This window comes from Cervus canadensis, chromosome 22, assembly GCF_019320065.1.
Source record: "Cervus canadensis isolate Bull #8, Minnesota chromosome 22, ASM1932006v1, whole genome shotgun sequence".
Lineage (NCBI taxonomy): Eukaryota > Metazoa > Chordata > Mammalia > Artiodactyla > Cervidae > Cervus > Cervus canadensis.
This window is the reverse complement of record NC_057407.1, coordinates 6792282-6812532: the sequence shown is the minus strand read 5'-3', so window position 1 is coordinate 6812532 and position 20251 is coordinate 6792282. Positions and strand designations below refer to the sequence as shown.

General features: G+C 42.0%; 1 protein-coding gene across 1 annotated transcript in view; it reads right to left on the bottom strand.

Moving 5' to 3' along the window:
* The window catches only part of LARS2 (leucyl-tRNA synthetase 2, mitochondrial), a 147113-nt gene that overhangs the window by 49252 nt on the left and 77610 nt on the right, over positions 1–20251 (bottom strand). Inside the window, exons 8-10 of the mRNA XM_043442179.1 lie at positions 8868–8975; positions 8250–8409; positions 297–401 (exon numbers count right to left, since the gene is read on the bottom strand). Coding sequence (XP_043298114.1) covers positions 297–401; positions 8250–8409; positions 8868–8975 — 373 coding nt within the window. The remainder of the gene's footprint in view (positions 1–296; positions 402–8249; positions 8410–8867; positions 8976–20251) is intronic.

Below are 20251 nucleotides of genomic sequence, written 5' to 3'. Positions count from 1 at the left end.
ATCTGAGTAGTATGGTTCCCCACATTGTATAGGCAAGTCTCACCAACTAGCTCCACTGGCAAAATCTGTGGGCCAGACATTTTTTATTATTCTCAGCAGCAAGTAGTAAGATGTGATACACTCAATGTGTTTTCAAAATGCAATGCTTTAACTAAGAGACAATGATATGAAGGGACACTCATTTTTACAAAGAGGCAAAACAGATCATGGAATATACAGCCAGCTCTTCCAGGCTAGTATTTTGATCTTAAGCCTGCTAAAGACATTCTCCTGATTACATTTTACTAGCTACTCACCTATTTTTGCATCTAGAGAGCCCTCCAAGTCAGCTTTGGCCAAGATGATGACCGGGACTTCCTGCTGGGTGAGCATGTTCACAGCCGTCACGGGCGTCAGGCAATCTGAAAATGAGGGCAAACAACGGTGGAGGCCCGTCAGCTGGGGCTCTAACACCCTCCGCGTCTCAGAGGAGACAAGTGAGAAAAAGAAGCTTTAGAACCTCTGTGTTTTGTGCTAATTATTATAGAATTTGTTCTTTGAAGGTATTAACAGATAATTCACACTAGTAGAGAATCAAAAGATTAAACAAATACATGAGAATATTCATTCGTGCTCCTCACCAAAGAAGTGAAAATGGCACTTTTGCTTTCCAGAAGGTGGAGGAAAGATGTTTCTACCACCTCCCTTATTCTTTAGAAAAGTACCTCAAGTATACAGAAGAAAGAGAAAACCAACAATCTATCTACGGTGAAAATAAAAGATATCTGGAATTTTAAAACATAACACTTAAAGATGGAAGTGGCTAGGAAAGGGGAAAATGAGCAGAGATCCGATTTTCACACATACAAGGACAAAACGTTCCTTCTCATGATCCATTTCTAAGGAGATACCAGAGGCCGTGGTCCAGCAAAAAGTGAGTCGCTTACTCGTGTCCGACTCTTTGAGACCCCATGGACTGTAACCTATCAGACTCCTCCATCCATGGGATTTTCCAGCCAAGGATGCTGGAGTGGGTTGCCATTTCCTTCTCCAAGGGATCTTCCTGACCCAGGGATCGAACCCGGGTGTCCTGCATTGCGGGCACTTTACCGTCTGAACCACCAGGGAAGCCCTGCGAAAGGAAGGGGTAAATCAAGAAAGAGACAGACATGGAATCCAGGAAACAAACAAGGAATTCAACAAAGAGAAGAAGGCAGGGACATCTGCAGAGCAGCAACAGACAGGACTCCCAGGATGGCAGATGTGTGGAAGGAGCCGGGAGAAGGACCAGGTGACATGTGAGCAGGACAGAGAGCCCCAGGAAGCATCGTCAGGGAGAAAAAGAGGACCGGCAGATTATCTGACAGACCGGAATATGTAGAAAACTTGAAAGGAGTTTTAAAGAGCTTCTGGGAGGGCGTGGGAAGACAATCAGAAATTCAAAGAACAAAAAACAAATGAAGAAAAAAAAAAAAGAGAGAGAGAGAACAAGATGAACTTCAGGAAAAATAGAAAGTTATGGAAAAAGGAAAATGTAATCAGAGTATATTTGGCTCAGATGACCGATATTTATGTGGTCATAACAAAACACTTAATTTGGAATTATCCAAACAGAAGATAACTATCCAAACAGACCACAAATCTCTGCTGGGGCACAGGCTGCCAGCTGACCCGGTGTCTGTCTTGCCCTCTGATTCAGCAACAGGATGTTTGGCTGGACACAAGACCGCATAGCTAAAGACAGCGCTGCTCAGCCGCCCTCTAGCAGGTATGGCCGTGGGATGCAGGCAGAAGAACATGAGGACATGCTTGCAAAGGGAAGGGGCTGCCCTCTTCCCCCGCCCCTTCTTCCCACAATGCAGATGACATGCAGAGCAACTGAGAACGCTCAGATGAGGGCGACATCCTAGAGGGGCCGAGCAGGGCAAAAGAAAGAGCCTCGGCCTGACCGCCTCAGGAGTAGACTTGTCATACCCACTCCGTGCTTCACGTGTGCGAGAAATAAACTTCTTTGGACTCACTAGTTTTCTAGGACTCTGTCAAGCCACCAAACTTACATCTTGGGTAACATGTTCCCCAAATTATTAAAAGAGGTTGGGTGCGGAGGCTACAGTCATTGTTGTTGTTAGTACCCTCTGAAATTTCATGTAATATACACGTTACTTAGATTTTTAAAAACACAAAGTAATTTTTATAAAGAGAGATGGAAAGTGATCTTGAAGTATTACTTTTTACTTGCTAAGTTGGGAAAACTTTTAGAAGGGTACCATCAAGGCTTTCCCTGGTGGTTAAGAATTTGCCTGACAATACAGGAGATGCAGGTTCAATCCCTGGTCTGAGAAGATCCCACCTGCTGCGGAGCAACTAAGCCCATGTGCCACAACTACTGAGCCTGTGCCCTAGAGCCCATGAGCCGTAAGTACTGAGCCCTCGGGCCACAACTACTGAGAGTCCTGGCTCAGCAACAAGACAAGCCACCGCAACCAGAAAAGAGCTGACGTAGCACTGAAGACCCAGCACAGCCAAAAGATAGAAAAATAAAATAAAATTAGAAGGGTACCATCACTGTGAAGTTGCACTGAAATTTGTGTGTCATTTGGATAAGACGCTCTCAACTGATATAGCCCTTTCAGAAACCAATAAAAGCAACACATAAAAAAGAACCAAAAAAGGGTTCATAAACTTTGACCAAAAAAAATCACACTCTTGGGGATGTTTTTTTCTTTGTTTTTTTTGAGGGGGGGGAGCTGTTTTCTAAGGAAGTAATTCTACAGAGGCAAAGAACTCCCTAATAGCCCAAACACGAAAAAGGCCAAATATTCAACACGATAGGGAAGATTTAGAATATTATGGAACATTGAGTTGATAGAATATTATGCATGGATTAAAGACAAGCCTGCCTAAAAACTAAGAAATATTTTCTGATATCATATTAAGTAAAAAATGAAAAAAAAAAAAGACAGGAGCAGTCTGATTTTTAGGATAAGTGTGTGTGGGAACATGAATTTAAAAGATGTATGACCACATGCAAAAGAATAAATTAAACTTAATTTAAAAATAGATTAAAAACCTAAATATAAGATCTAAAACTACAAAAGTCTTAGAAGAAAACACAGATGTAAACCTTCATGATCTTTGACTAGGCAATGGTGTCTTAGATATGACACCAAAAGCAAAAACAACAGAAGAAACAGTATTAATAGATAAATTGGACTTCACCAAAATTTAAAACTTCTCACCAAAATTTAAAACTTCCAAGCTTCAAAGGACACCAAGAAGAGAAAAGAATTCTCACAGAACTGGAGAACATTTATGTAAATCATATACCTGATGAGAAACTTGTATCTAGATAGTAAAGAACTATCAAAAGTAAAGAATAAAAAGACAACTCAATTAAAAATTGAGCAGATGCTCTGAATAGATAATCCTCTACAGAAGATATGTAAATGGCCAATAAGGACATGAAAAGATGATCAACACCATTAGTCATCAGATAAATGCAAACTGAAGCCACAGAGAGATAATGCTTCACACCCATTAGCATGACCATAACAAAAAAGACAGTGACAAGTGCTGGCAAAGATGTGGAGTACTGGATCCCTTTGCACTGCTCCTGGGAATGTAAAATAGAGCACCTGCCTTGAGAAAGTCTGACAGTTCCTCAACCAGTGAAATATAGAGTTACTATTAACATAAGACCCAACAACTCAATTCTTAGATACATATATGAAGAAATAAAAGCATATATCCACGCAAGAATCTGTACCAAAGGTACATAGCAGCTAGCTAGAGAGTGGAAACCAAAATGTCTATCAACTGATGAAAGAATAAATAAAATGTGGTATATATAATGAAGTATTATTCTGAAATAAAAGGAGTGAAGTACTGACACATGCTACAACACTGTATCCTTGAAAACATTACACTAAGTGAAAGAAACCAGTCAAAAAAGAACAAATACCATGTGAGCCCATTTATATGAAATGTCCAGAACAGGCAAAGACGTGGAGAAAGAAAGTAGATCAGTGGTTTCCTGGGGCTGGGGAAATAGGAGGTATTGAGCCTGAGTGCTAGAGGGTATGGGATTTCTGTGTGGGGGGCGGTGATGAAAATGTCCTAAAATTGATAGTGGTGATGGTTGTACAACTCTGTGGAGATACAAAAAAACCATTGAATTGTACACTTTAAATAGATGAATTTTATGGTATGTGAAATATATATCAATAAAGTCATTATCAGAAAAATAAGGAAAAAAGTAGAGTATGGATTAAAGGGTTGGATTTTTTTTCATTTTCCCACTAAAAGTCTATTGTGACTGTTTTGCAATTAGAAAAAAAGTTAATATTTGAATTTACATATGGGCAGATTGGTAATGAATGCCCTATAGCAACGTGCCTGCTCTACGAAGTCACAACCTATTTCTCAGAAAGAACGAAAGTTAAGATCTGAAGTTCTTGGTCAGGATTGGCGTTCGCCACATTTCTCACGAGCCATGTGCCGGCGACATGAAGCAGGAAGCCAGGGAGAAATCCCAAGTGACTCAAGCAGTTCATACAGGGGTTAAATCACCACTCAAGGCCTTAGGAAACACAAAGGATTACTAACTTAACAGTCAGTAATTACAAAGGAAACATTCTAGGCAAGAAGCTGCCCTCTCTCTCAGGGCCCCCACTGCAAACAAGGCAGGTCTTTCATGCCCCTTGGAAAAACAGACCAGGGATTTTTGTTCAGTGCTTAGCAGAGTGGTGTTGCCTGCAACTAGGTCCCCGGATCTCTGTGGAAACAGGGCGCCCCGGTCAAGCAAGTGTGAGGAGAGTCGCCTGACGTTCCCCTGTGACAATCCCAGTGCACCTCAGCACAGACAAGGACAAGTCTGGAAGCAAAGAAACCTATTTATATCTGCTTTATACCAGGCTACCTGAGCACAGAAGCATTCCTCCGCACAGCATCTACCAACACCTGCTGAACTGAAAGGATGCTGGTAGGGGCAAACTACTACTCACAGGATTCTGTTCCTGGCCCTTTGTCCCACCCCCACGCCGATTCTACGGAGACAGGGCAAGGCAATAGGGAGCCATAATTATTCGAAGCTTTGGGGCCTCTCTCTAATGTGTCAACAAAGACAGGGTTCCTAAGCCACTTATTACAGAGACCTCATTTACCCTTTTGGCAAAAAATGCATTGTGTAGACCATCGGTGACTCAGAGCTGAAATGCATGGTTCCAAAGCCCCAGGGTTTGCATATTTTAATATCAGGAGTGTAAGAAAAAGACTCCAGGAAAAAAACAGAACAGCGTCTAGAACTCTGACAATATTTCCCCCATTGATGCTTTTTATGGTTTCTAGTTCCTATCAAGTCACAGCTTACATAACACAACTTAAGTCAGAGGTAGTCAACTGAGAAGAGGAGACAATGTCAATGATTGCGGAAACACACTCAATTTCAGGATCTGTACAGAGAGGGACGTTACTTGTCGCTCTCTTAAAGCAATCTGTGCCAATTACAGGATGTTGGGCAAAAACAGTACATTTAGTCAAAAACATGAGCAACATAGTCGGCCAGGCCAAAAATCAGGGAGATGTCCGAGGAGCCTTCTAAAAAAATAATTCTGAGAGCTATCCTCACCCTCCCATCCTGATGGCCACTATTTCAGGGTCTTCACCACTTCCCACCTCACTACTGGGGGAGCCAGCTCTCCTGCCTCCGCTCTAACGCTCAAATATCACCCTGTCCATACTCCTCCTCAGAGCCCCTCAGGACTCCGTCTGTACACCACCTTGCCTGACAGCCCCATCACCTGTGCTGCTGAGAAAACTCAACTTTCTTTGGTCATAGGATGGATCTGGGATCAGAACCTTGGTCATCTTGTGCGAACTCAGGAGCCCGTATGCAGATACCAACTCAGCAACTGTAGGAACTCGAGTGTGAGAATTTAAGCTCATGCAAGTAATAAATTCAATCACAACTGTGTGCTACCATGACTTGCAGTGGTCACTGCTTTAATATTTATTTGTCCTGAAAACCAGATATTTGAGGGAAAACCAAGGCACCTGTCTGAACGGAGCCAGTTGGCAATGGTAAATGACACTAGTGATGAGATGCTCAGGTTTAAAATGTGACCTCAGAGGCCAAAGGAGGCATAAATCCATATCCATGCAGTAGTTTTAATTCACCTTCGGGAAAACCGCGTTACACTCAAGCACTGTACTGACCGTAAATGACTGAGGCCACAGGTCAATATCCAGAGGTCTGACATGCAAATTAATCTAGAGACTTTGAATAAACTGGCATCTGCAAAAAGAATATCTCCATTCTGAAAATTAGAATTGGAAAATTTAGAGCCAAGTAGAGCATTCCATATGGATTTAGTTCAGAAATTACTAAAGAGGGGAGAACCAAGCAAATAAGCCATTCAGCGCCAAAAGGAAACCAATCAGGCCAAGTCAGATGTGCTGGTACCCACATGACCGTGAAAACTTGCACATGCTAAAATCACCTCTTAATTTCTTACATGTGAAAATGTTCTGGGTTCATATAGTACCTTTCATGGCAGGAACTCTATCTTTTATAACTTATTAGCTAGTTAATCCCCTACTGCTATTACTTCATGTTAATTTATGTCCCCAACTTAAGCATGGAGGGGGAATCTAAGGTCAGATTCACATTTTTTAGTTTTTCAATTTTAGATATTATTCCACTGCCATAGCTCTCAAGAAATCTCAAAATGCTCATGAGAGTAAAAATGATGAGTTTTCCCTTTAAACCATTGAAAAGAATCCAATTTTTCTTTTGAATAAATGGAAAATAAAACAGAGTTATACTGGACTTCAGAAGCACACACTGAAATCTTAAAAGAGTCTTTTCTTTATTTCAATATAGAACAACCAAAGAGATGAAACCAAGTGATATCTGTCCTGTGCCCGTGAATTACGTACGCATCTGGGTCTCCTCTGCTGCAGCCTCCCAGGAGGCAAGACTGTGAGTGGCCACCTACCCGTCCCCGAGGGCTCAGCATGCAGCCAGCTCTCAGTAAGTATTAACTGATCTGAGTACTACTGTTGTTAAGAATTAGAAGTCTTAAGCAGAGAGAAGCTGGGGCAACACTGTTTATCTTTCCATCTGATCAGGAAGTCTTTCCTTCTGGCTATTCTATGCATAGCAATTATTTAAAAAAAACACAACACACAAAACTATATTATCATTCAAAAATGTTTATTAATCTAGTAACTTAAACAGACCTGCAATAATTCAGACTATGTGCCTTGGGTTGAAGCTTATAGTCTATGAAAAGTGAAGTGGGCTGTGATTTTTACAGAAATGTTTACATTTCTCTTGAGACCTACTTCTAATTTACAGGGCAGTTCCTTTTGCCTGCCCAGGATTCAGACCCCTTCCTCTGGTAAGAGCCTGAGTTTTATAGAGCTATCCCTTCCTCACGGATGATAGTCCTGGGGGGCTATCAAGGAATAAGGTACCTGGCCTTCCTTCGGCCAACAGAGGCCAGGGTCCCCAGCTGTACCAATTGGACACATTTCTCTGCAGGACGAATCTTAAACCAAGTGCCCCAAGTGTTGATGGCAAGGTGAGAGCAGATTCCCTCAGTCAATGGTATTAAGACATTATTCGTTCTTGCTGCCCCAACCCATGTGGCTGACTAGTCCAAGTCCTCTTCCAGACTGGTTCTTCCCCACAGTTTTCCAGTATGTTCCCCCTTTCCTCTGGGTTATCCAGAGGTGGACTCTGTGACTTGCAGCCCTGGACTTCAGACTAATGCAGAGGCACTTCTCATCCTCACTGACCAACACTTGCTATGCCAATTCGAAGTCAGCTTGATTCATTCATTAAAGACCAGACTGCTGGTCTGCTCAGATCACTCTGTGAATCCTTAAGAAACACTAAAATTAAGTTATTGAAATGTTTCCTCTGTTTCTCACTGGCTTCCTTCCTGTCCTTGTCAGTATAGTTTTACTTGATGATGAGACTATAAATTAAGCACAAGATTCTATTCTTATCAGAAAAGAGCTTTGAATCTAGATTATATTTAAAGGGAAAGAGTTGAACTTTCAAACAAAAACTTAAGAAGCGGAGAAGCTACTGACTCAAAGTAACTTATTTTCAAGGCTCTTTCTGATCCTCACTCTTTAAGATCGACACATAAAGTAAGGCCAAGGAGAGGAACAGATCACATGGGATGACATATGTGAAAGGACTGTGAACTCTGAAATGTAAGGCATAACGCCCCCGTCTTAACCTTAACTTGCCGACTCACCTTGGCCAGGGATGAGGGCCTTCCGAAAGGTTTCCTTCAGAGGGCTGTGCCCATGCAAGAGCCTGTGGCTGGGAGAGATGGCCACGTGGGAGGCGCCATAAACGGCCTCGGGGGTGGCTGTATAGGCGCTCAGCTTTTCTCCTGTGACTTGCCCATCAACCTGACGAGAGGCAGAGTCATTTCATTTCTCAGTCCCCACTCTGGGCTGCTGTGCTCCCCAGCCCACATCCCGTTCCCACCCCTCCTCAATCCCAGGCAGCGGGGACAGCAGCAGCAGGCACGTGGGGGCCTGGTCCCAGGCAGGTGCAGACAGGGGGAGAGAGAAGAGGGCCACAGTTCCTCTCTCAGGAGGCCTCCCCAGAGCCTACCCCCAGGCCTACTTGGGGGTCCCCATCAAAGGACGTCAAAGCATGCCCAGAAAGAGGCCTTCCCCAGTTCCTGGCTCCTCTGTCCAAGAATCAATAACAACTGTCAATGTTATTTGTCCTGGGAAAGGTGCTATACTTTCCTCCAGGATTTATGTGATGAATACAGGCACCTATTTTTCTAAAAAGAGGTCTAGAGCGGCAGAAGGGGGTTTGTGAGCATGAACCGCTGCAGATGCTCCTGCTCAATCACCTTTAACGTGAAGTCCAGATGGCAGCCCACACAGTCCCCAATCCAGTGGGCCTGCATGCCTTTTATCCCATACCATTCCGGAAGGTCTGCCAGCGCGTCCTGCATGGCCTGTAGGAATGAAAGGAGAATGGAGAAGTAGAAACTACAGATTGCTTAAGACAAAGCAAGTGACTGGGGGCTCGCTAAGGTGGGAGAACCGGGGACACTGAGGCTCAGGAATTCACCCTTTTCTCCTTCACTGGCCAATCAGAGGGGCCCAGCAAAGGTTATACAGATGGGCCCATCATGACTCAACTTCATGAGATGGGCTTCACACACTTCTCTATTCTCAGTGAGCCAAAGTTTCAGAGAAAGAAGAAAATTAACAAGAAGAGGATGAGATGGTTGGATGGCATCACCGACTTTATGGACATGAATGTGAGCAAACTCCAGGAGATAGTAAAGGACAGGGAAGCCTGGCGTGTTGCAGTCCATGGGGTAGCAAAGAGTCAAACACCACTTAACAACTGAACAACAACATGCTTATCTCTGATGGATGTGGTTGGGGCATTTTCCTCCCCAGTCTAGAACCTAAACAAAAGAAGTACATGTTTATGAATTTTTAAACTCTAAGATAAGCCATGGCTATTCTATAGCTCAGCTGTAGAATATATAGAACATTATAAATCTATTGTAAAAATAAAAATTAGTATAACAGAAATCATCACATTGATTTGTGTAACATTTGCTATTAGAGGCACACATTTTATTTTTTTAATTTTCATTGATATCTGTCTAATTTTAATCCGTGTGTGTGTATGTGTACTAAGTCACTCAGTCGTGTCTGATTCTTTGCGATCTCATGAAATGTAGCGTACCAGGCTCCTCTGTCTGTGGGGATTCTCCAGGCAAGAATACTGGAGTGGGTTGCCATGCCTTCATCCTGGGGACCTTCCCAATCCAGGCATGGAACCCACATCTCGTCCATTGGCAGGCAGGGTTCTTTACCACTAGCGCCACCTACAGGAAAAGATGAGCCAGGACTAAAATCCAGACTTGGGTTGTTCAGTCTCTAAGTGCTGTCGGATTCTTTGCCACCCCATGCAGCACGCCATGCTTCCCCATCCTTCATTATCTCCCAGAGTTTGCTCAAACTCAAGATCATTGAGTTGATGATGTCATCCCACCATCTCATCCTCTGTCGTCTCCTTCTCCTCCTGCCCTCAATCTTTCCCAGCATCTGGGCCTTTTCCAGTGAGTCAGCTCTTCCCATCAGGTGGCCAAAGTACTGGAGCTTCAGCTTCAGCATTGGTCCTTTCAAAGAATATTCAGTTGCTTTCCTTTAGGATTGACTGGTTTGATCTCTTTGCTGTCCAAGGGACTCTCAAGACTCTTCATCACCACAGTTTGAAAGCATCAATTCTTCAGTGTTCAGCCTTCTTCATGGTCCAACTCTCACATCTGTACATTACTGGAAAAACCATAGCTTTGACTAGATGGACCTTTGTTAGCAAAGTGATGTCTCTGTTTTTTAATATGCTGTCTAGGTTTGTCACAGTTTTTCTTCCAAGGAGCAAGTGTTTTTTAATTTCATGGCTGCAGTCACCATCTGCAGTGATTTTGGAATCCCCAGAAAATAAAGTCTGTCATTGCTTCCATTTTTCCCCCATCTATTTGCCATGGCATGATGGGGTCAGATACCACGATCTTCATTTTTTGGATATTGAGTTTTAAGCTAGCTTTTTCACTCTCTTCTTTCACCTTCATCAAGAGGCTCTTTAGTTCCTCTTTGCTTTCTGCCATTAGGGTGGTGTCATATGCATATCTGAGGTGATTGATATTTCTCCTGGTAATCTTGATTCCATCTTGTGCTTAATCCAACCTGGCATTTTGCATGATGTATTCTACATATAAGTTAAATAAGCAGGATGACACTATACAGTCTTGACATACTCCTTTTCCAATTTGGAACCAGTCCATTGTTCCATGTCCAGTTCTAACTGGTGCTTCTTGACCTGCATACAGGTTTCTCAGGCGGGTAAGGTGGGTCTGGTATTCCCATCTCTTGAAGAATTTCCCAGTTTGTCGTGATCCTCCCAGACTTACCAACTGCATTCTTTCACCTACAGTGCGGAGATTCTGACTCAATCTTGTGATAAACAATACAGAGCATTTCCTGTATTTGTCATCTATCTATCCATCCATTCTCATTTATTTGGGAGAGTCTGCAAGCTTCAGGATTCAGAAATTTATTTTGAGGCATAAACTGTGGATTATGGACACCTACAGGCTAACCAGAGATGTGTTCATTCATTAGTTTATTCCCCAGAATGTATTAATTCTCCACCCCTAAAGGACCTCACCCAGGCATTGGAGGCTTCAGTTCAGTTCAGTTCAGTCACTCAGTCGTGTCCGACTCTTTGTGACCCCATGGACCGCAGCATGCCAGGCCTCCCTGTCCATCACCAACTCCCGGAGTTTGGGCATACGAAAAAGCAGGGTTGTCAGAGTCCCTAACCTCAATTTTATTTTCTATTGTTTCTTCAATGGGATATTTTAATACCTTTTTAACAGTGAACTGTATGTAGAAATATTATTTTCTTCTCTATTGTTGAGTACTCATAAAATGCAACTAAACTTCGTGCTTAGCCAGAGGCTAGGAAAATATGTTAACAGAATGAATGGAAGGTGGTAATAACTAGGATTTATGAGAAGATTCTGGGTAATATTTTCTAGCAAAACACACAGTAACCTGCATTTTATCATCTCAATCTTCTGGACCCAGTCGAAGAGTGCCCCTAGCTTGCCACAAGTAGAGAAATCCTGTGTGCAGCAACAAAGACCCACCACAGTCAACAAATAAAATAATAAATCATTTTAAAAAAATCACCCATAGTGATGGTTGTAAGGCAGTATAAGATCGTGACTCACTGAGGAAACGTTAAATTATATTCCACATGTAGTTTATATGTATTGAGTTGCATACAAATTCCTTAGAAACTACCACATCCATGAGGGTACACATGAACACATTTAGCTAAGGAGAACACTTACTGATTAAAAGAGCCTATTCCCAAACTCTTTCCGATAAACTATAGTTTCTCCATATTTTCTTCTCCTGGCTGACATAAGTGGGAACATGAATTTGCAGAGCTACATATGCCTTAACAGTTTAAGAATGCTACAAAACAAATATCAGAAACACACAGTTTCTGTTACTGACACCACAGACTTGAAAAACTGAACAACTAATTTTTGCATAACCCAGAGGTTAATGTGATTTCTGGGATTTGATCTTTGATATATCATTCTAAAGATGCATGAGTGATAAAAATGAGTCAGTTGGTAAGAACTGCAATGTAAACTTCATCTAAAATAAAGCCTTCCTAGAAATTCTTTTTTTTTTTTTGCGTGAGGAGGTATGTTCTCTAAATTTCTTTCTTTTTTTTTTTTTTTATTAGTTGGAGGCTAATTACTTCACAACATTTCAGTGGGTTTGTCATACATTGATATGAATCAGCCATAGATTTACACGTATTCCCCATCCTGATCCCCCCTCCCACCTCCCTCTCCACCCAATTCCTCTGGGTCTTCCCAGTGCACCAGACCCGAGCACTTGTCTCATGCATCCCACCTGGGCTGGTGATCTGTTTCACCATAGATAGTATACATGCTGTTCTTTTGAAATATCCCACCCTCACATTCTCCCACAGGGTTCAAAAGTCTGTTCTGTATTTCTGTGTCTCTTTTTCTGTTTTGCATATAGGGTTATCGTTACCATCTTTCTAAATTCCATATATATGTGTTAGTATGCTGTAATGTTCTTTATCTTTCTGGCTTACTTCACTCTGTATAATGGGCTCCAGTATCATCCATCTCATTAGAACTGATTCAAATGAATTCTTTTTAACGGCTGAGTAATATTCCATGGTGTATATGTACCACAGCTTCCTTACCCATTCATCTGCTGATGGGCATCTAGGTTGCTTCCATGTCCTGGCTATTATAAACAGTGCTGACACAAACAGATGGAGAAACATACCGTGTTCATGGATTGGAAGAATCAATATTGTCAAAATGGCTATTCTACCCAAAGCAATCTATAGATTCAATGCAATCCCTATCAAGCTACCAACGGTATTTTTCACAGAACTAGAACAAATAATTTCACAATTTGTATGGAAATACAAAAAACCTCGAATAGCCAAAATAATCTTGAGAAAGAAGAATGGAACTGGAGGAATCAACCTGCCTGACTTCAGACTCTACTACAAAGCCACAGTCATCAAGACAGTATGGTACTGGCACAAAGACAGAAATATAGATCAATGGAACAGAATAGAAAGCCCAGAGATAAATCCACGAACTTATGGACACCTTATCTTTGACAAAGGAGGCAAGGATATACAATGGAAAAAAGACAACCTCTTTAACAAGTGGTGCTGGGAAAACTGGTCAAGCACTTGTAAAAGAATGAAACTAGAACACTTTCTAACACCATACACAAAAATAAACTCAAAATGGATTAAAGATCTAAATGTAAGACCAGAGACTATAAAACTCCTAGAGGAGAACATAGGCAAAACACTCTCCGACATAAATCACAGCAAGATTCTCTATGACCCACCTCCCAGAATATTGGAAATAAAAGCAAAACTAAACAAATGGGACCTAATGAAACTTAAAAGCTTTTGCACTACAAAGGAAACTATAAGTAAGGTGAAAAGAAAGCCCTCAGATTGGGAGAAAATAATAGCAAATGAAGAAACAGACAAAGGATTAATCTCAAAAATATACAAGCAACTCTTGAAGCTCAATTCCAGAAAAATAAATGACCCAATCAAAAAATGGACCAAAGAACTAAACAGACATTTCTCCAAAGAAGACATATAGATGGCTAACAAACACATGAAAAGATGCTCAACATCACCCATTATTAGAGAAATGCAAATCAAAACCACAATGAGGTACCATTACACGCCAGTCAGGATGGCTGCTATCCAAAAGTCTACAAGCAATAAATGCTGGAGAGGGTGTGGAGAAAAGGGAATCCTCTTACACTGTTGGTGGGAATGCAAACTAGTACAGCCACTATGGAAAACAGTGTGGAGATTTCTTAAAAAACTGGAAATAGAACTGCCATATGACCCAGCAATCCCACTTCTGGGCATACACACTGAGGAAACCAGATCTGAAAGAGACACGTGCACCCCAATGTTCATCGCAGCACTGTTTATAATAGCCAGGACATGGAAGCAACCTAGATGTCCATCAGTAGAAATTCTTTCAAAGGAAATCAGCTGCTTTGGAAATTAGAAGATGGTATATGGTATCTCAATTATGAGTGAATCATGTACCAAAGATTCCATGTTCCCATCCACTTCAATTACAATATGGCCACTGAGCTCCTTTATAGAAGACATTGTGTTTGGGAGAATAAGGAGTGCCAGGTGGGACTTTCCTGGTGGTCCAGTGGTTAAGATTCATTCTCCCAATACAGGCGGCCCCGGTTTGATCCCCGGATGGGGAACTGCTAAGATCCAGCATCCTGAATGTTGCATGGTGCAGCCAAAAAACAAAAATAAAAAAGGTGCCAGGAAATACAGAGGGCACAGGGAGGTGTGGAAATGTGCCAGGATCAGTGTTCAATCAGCAAAACCCAGGAAACTATGGGCCAAATGGCCTAGTCCTTCAATTGATAAACTGTAAGAAAGAGAAAGGGATAAAGAGGGAAACCTACAGATTAAAACACTCAACAGACATTGTCAAATTTAAAAGACGAGGGTAGGAATAAACTATATTATCCAGGGAGGCACATTTAGGTGGTAAACTATAGAGAAAGGTAAGGATGTGACTATTCTTTTTTTTTTTTTTTTTGGATGTGACTATTCTTAAAGTCAGGATAGTGGCTACTGTGGGGGGCTTGGGGGGTAGTTACATTGAGATGAGGCATGTAGAGTGCTTGTAGAGTGCCGGTGAGATGTATTATCTTGACCTACAAGGGCGGCTGCTTTAAAATAACTCAATAAACTATATATTTGTTTTATATGGTTATCTGTGTTTCATTTTATAATAAAAATGTAAAAGTAAAACAAAGACTTTCTACTAAGTTTGGTATTACACAGGTCTCAACTCTTCTCTCATGCTGCTCCCAGAGTGTGGTACGGGAGACATTGGCCTGCGAGCTCAGTAATGCAAGTACAAACTCTGGTTTTTCTTTAAACCCCACAAGGGGCCTGGCCTAGAGCCTGGGACTGTGAACCTGAATTGGGCAAATGCTCACTAAATTCCCATTTAACTCCCTCCACTCCAAGGGGAGACTCAGAGAGCAAGATTATGTTCTAGAACCAGATCCCCAGGCCTCTAGGGAGGAAAAGTAATAACCTCAGTAGATCGCTTCCTATGCAGCAGGCACTTTGGCATATGGGACCTCATTTAAATCTTCATCACAGTCAAGGAGTGTTGTCAAGGAGTATTATCTCCACCTCACAGAAGAGAAAACAAGTCTGGGGAATTTCCTCTAAATCAGCCCACAAATACAGGGCGGAACTGTGAAAGAGCATGGGCAGCAAGGTGCAGCTGACTCCTAGGTCCACACGCATTCCTACACCTTACTCTGCAGTGAGTCCTCTCTAGCAGAGGTCCTTAAATCCAGCTTTCCCGCATCTGTGTTTCAGATACTTTCGACCTATCATTCTCTAAGTTAAAAGAGGCACTTCTTAGAGATCTGTCTGCTTCTATTATCCTATTTATATTTTTATCTTTTTCCTGGAAAGAAGGCTCTGGTTGCAGAGTCTTAGGGCTGGGGTTGTGATCAAAACTCTCTTTCTTCAGATGAGGACCCAGAGGCTCCCAGAGGTCTAACAATCTGCACAACATCACTGAGCTCCCTTGACTGAGGCCAAAAACTTGTTCCTCAAGCCTCACTTAACTACGATTCACCTTCCTTGAGCCTTGCTCCCCAACTGCACAATGAACTTGTACTGTTTAAGCTGCCCAGCATTTGAAGTCTCTCCTTTCTGGAGAGGGCAGGCAGGGGAATTACAAGATGGGTGAGTGGCAAGGCCGCATCACCAACTATGGAAGCTAGAAAGGGGGTGTTCTTCCCACCCTACTCTTCTCCCCCGTTGAAGTTAAACAAAGTGTAGCCCATCATGGGCTCAGTACAGTCAGAATGCTGAGGGGGTACCCAGAGGCACAGGGTCAACTGGTTTAAATGCCACACCAGAACTGAGAGGCAGCACAGACTTAGACAGACCATTCCTGGGACGGGATCTCAGTGGTGCTCTCGTTCTCCCTGACTCCTGCCCAGGCCTGTGTCTCTAGCTTCTCACCCAGCTATGAGGAACCTGATCCTCTTCTGATCAATTCTCTTTTGGCTTAAGTTAACCAGAGTAACTTCAGGTTGCTTCAACCAAGTTTCCTAACTGATAATGGACTTTAAAAGTTTCAACCTCTTTTTTAAAAGAAATATTTATTTATTTGGCTGTGCTGGGTCTCAGTTGTGGGACATGGCATCTTCAAGTCTTTCTTGCAGTATGTGAGATTTTAATAGTGGCAAGGGGGATCTAGTTCTCTGACCAGGAATTGAACCTGGGACCCCTGCACTGGAAGCATGGAGCCTTAGCCACTGGACCACCAGGGAAGTCCTTCAACATCTTCATGTATGCTAGCTAAAACTGTACCGTCTTGATATCACTGTAGCAAAAGTGTTGAAATCTTGAATATATTAAGTATATGTTAATATTATAATAATAAGACATAATGTTTATAAACTATTAAAAAGCCTTCTGACGCAATTGTATATTTTAGAAAACTTTCCAATTTATGCAGCATTTAAGGGATCTTAAATGTCAGCAAGCTTGTAACTAGGACTTTATGAACTCCGCATGACCCGCAGGCTTTTCCTTTCCAAGGATCATTGAGATTCCATTTAACTTCCAAGCAAACCTACATGTGGTCTCATGGGATCTGATGTCCTTCCCATCAGATAAAACTCATATGACATGATCTGAAGGTTGGCTCCATCTCCCACCCCATCCTTTCATGTCACAGACAGCTTGGATCTGACAGGGTCCATTTCTGACACACTTCCTGCCCCCTCCCCTGCAGTACTGAGCCGCAGTTTATAAACTTTCTCATGGTGTTTTTCTTCCAGATTGAACTGTCAAGGCTAGAATACATCCTATGGAAGTGCTTTTGCTTAAAATATTCACAGCTCGATGAGGACAAAAGATTCAAATAGAATGAAATGTGAATGTTTTGATATGCTAATTGTGGCAGGGAAAAATGTACGCCTGCTTAAATCCTTACCAAATCTATGAATATTTTTAAAAATCAAAAGAAATGAAGAAGAAAAGAAAAGAAACCACCCTCTGGAGAACAACTGAGCAAGCCCTTTTTAGTCCCTGCTGTAAAATAAACTCATTATTCAAGACTGATCTTTTGAGGAACAGGCCTCCAGAACGCACCTGCCCAACAGCCTTCAACAAGCTCCCCGCAGCTCAGGCTGGGCCCCATCAACTGTCCACCACCACAGGAACAGTCTGCTGAGCATTTACGGTTGTTCAACGCAAAGAACTGGTTCTACCTGTTTGTCTGGGGTGTTCATTCAGAGTACATTCTTTCTGTGGTGTTTTGCAATTATAGTGACAGGGGACAGTATTCATCTCAAGTCTTTACATTTGCCAATGGGCAGTGCCTCCCCTCTCCACCCTGGCCAACCTAAATTTCCTCGGTGGCTCAGATGGTAAAGAATCTGCCTGCAATGCAGGGGACCTGGGTTTGATCCCTGGGTTGGGAAAATCCCCTGGAGAAGGAAATGGCAACCCACTCCAGTATTCTTGCCTGGAGAATTCCATGGACAGAGGAGCCTGGGAGCTACAGTCCCTGGGCCTTCAAAGAGTTGGACATGACTGACAGACTAACACATTTTTTTTTTCCCTACTGGTTCACAGAATCCAAAAACCTGGGAAAATGGCAGGCTTTGAGACTCTTTATTAAAGTGCTATGAAATTCTTTTCCATATAAAATCTGAGGGCCCCCAAGATCTAGGAGTTGAAGGCTGAACCATTAGGAGATTCTCTGCTATCTCCTCTAACCCCTCTCCATCCACTTGCCAGGCTTGGGCACAACTTGGAAACCATTCATTTATTCATCTCCCTTCATTTAATTAATGAAAAAATGACTCACTTGACCAAGTCAACATCAGATCCCTAAATAATGAATTATCCAAATCTGACTATTCTGGGACCATCATACTCAAGTTTTCAGGCAACTGTCTGTAAATTAAAAAAAAAAAAAAAAAAGACAGCTTCTTCCATATGCAAAACCTAGAAATGAACAGTGAATGGGCTCCTCATTTAATTTTTACAAATAATTATTGTATTTAATACTCAGCTGAAGTCCAATTGTAAAGTTTCTCTGTGGTTATTATTTAGCATATATATAGAAGTACTTCTATGTATGCTATATGTAGAAGTAGTATGGTTTACAAGGGGCTTTATAATCATTTCACTAGGATAAGTCTGAAAAGACAGCCACTACTGCTTCACAGCACGTGAATGAAGATGCTTTCAAAAGCTGAAAAAGCACTGTACAGTATGAGCCCATGTTTAAGGGCATGGACCACCAGGAGATGCACTGAAATACATACCCAACTGAAAAGGCTTTAGTCACAAGAAAAAAGAATCAGGAATAAGAAAGAGGAAGATCAAAACTACAATGATGGGGATAAGAAGAGGATTAGATATAGCATGACTAATCTGATTTTTCCTTCAAAGAGGCAGAAATAATGCCAGGAGTAAATCCATACTTCCCAAGAGAAGACAGGATGTGAGCTAAAGCATGAAGAATAAAGTACATCAAAACCATAAACAAGAATTCTAGAAGACATGGTTTAAACATGTGACATATTTTAAAGACCTTGTTAAAAAAAAAAAAAAAAAAAGGTTGGGCTTCCCTGGTGGCTCAGCTGTAAAGAATCTGCCTGTCAATGCAGCAGAAGCAAGTTCGATCCCTGGGTTCGGAAGACCCCCTGGAGGAGGAAATGGCAACCCACTCCAGTATTCTTGCTTGGAAAATCCCAGGAACAGAGAAGCATGGAGGGCTATAATGTGTGGGATTGCAAAGAGTTGGACAGAATTTAGTGACTACACAACAACAACAACAAAAAGTTTAGGAAAACTGAGAAATACAGACCTTTTAAAACAAGTGGGTTTATTAGCCCATAAGGGGAAAGTTAAGAAACCAGAACCATGAGAGCTAGATACAGATTTGAAATGGGATTTAATGATATTTAATTAAAACAGACAGTTTAAAAAAGCTTAACACTCAGCCTTCTTCTGAATCAGTATGATTTGATTAGCAATTATTTTTGAATTATAATTTGTCTATATTTTTTCTAAAACTTACTACTGTTACCAAGATTTCTTTATTCTTTTTGTCTTTGGAATCATTTCAGTGCAGTTACTCGAAAGATACAGGATATATTTGAGTTGTAATAAGGAAAAATCAATTCTGAAGCCAGTAAGATGTTTAAAAAATCTAGACGTTCCCTCTGGAACATTCTAGAGGAGTAAACTCTTTTGCTTTCAAGTCTCGCGCTTCTGCTTTGGCTCTGGCATGAAGTTATGCAGGAAGATGATACATTAAAAAGCTCTGGCATGACATTTATCTTGTTTATCTCCCTCTGATGGTCCTCCTTCAACCTAAATGGAATATGCATTTCTAGCAAAATCCATTTGCTACAGCATCTCAATGAAAAACATTCACTTACAAATACAGTTGTGCTATTCAAGGGTCTCAATTCCAGTGAAGGTATTGTTAACCCAGAAAGGAAACCATCAGGTCTAAGCAAAGTATGTGAAAGTAAATGTGTTCGTTGCTCAGTCGTGTCCAAGCTGGACTATAGTCCCTACAGGCTCCTTTGTTCATGGGATTCTCCAGGCAAGAATACTGGAGTGGGTTGCCATTCCCTTCTCCAGGGGATCTTCCCAACCCGGGGATCGAATCAAGGTCTCCTGCACTTGTAGGCAGATTCATTACCCCTGAGCTACCAGAAAAGGCACCCTGAAAATGATGTATGACTTGCCAACAAGATGTAGGTCACGGGACTGCAGGGGCAAGAGGAAGAGGCATCAAGCAGCCCATGTCTATGTCCAGTGTGTATCTCAGCCATGTGAAAAGGAGGAAGAGACCAAGTGCTGTTACACAGTCTCTGAACAGCTGGAAAGAAGGAAGTGCTCCCTGGGAATCATTGCCAGGGGTCGTCCTGTGTGCCCGCTCAGTGGGAGAGGCTGTGATGAAGGAAACCAGGATGCCGTGGTGCAGCCAGACTGACCAATCTCCTATTCATGCACCGGCTCAGGCCACGCAGCAGCCTTGCTTTATGTTTCTGTTCTCCT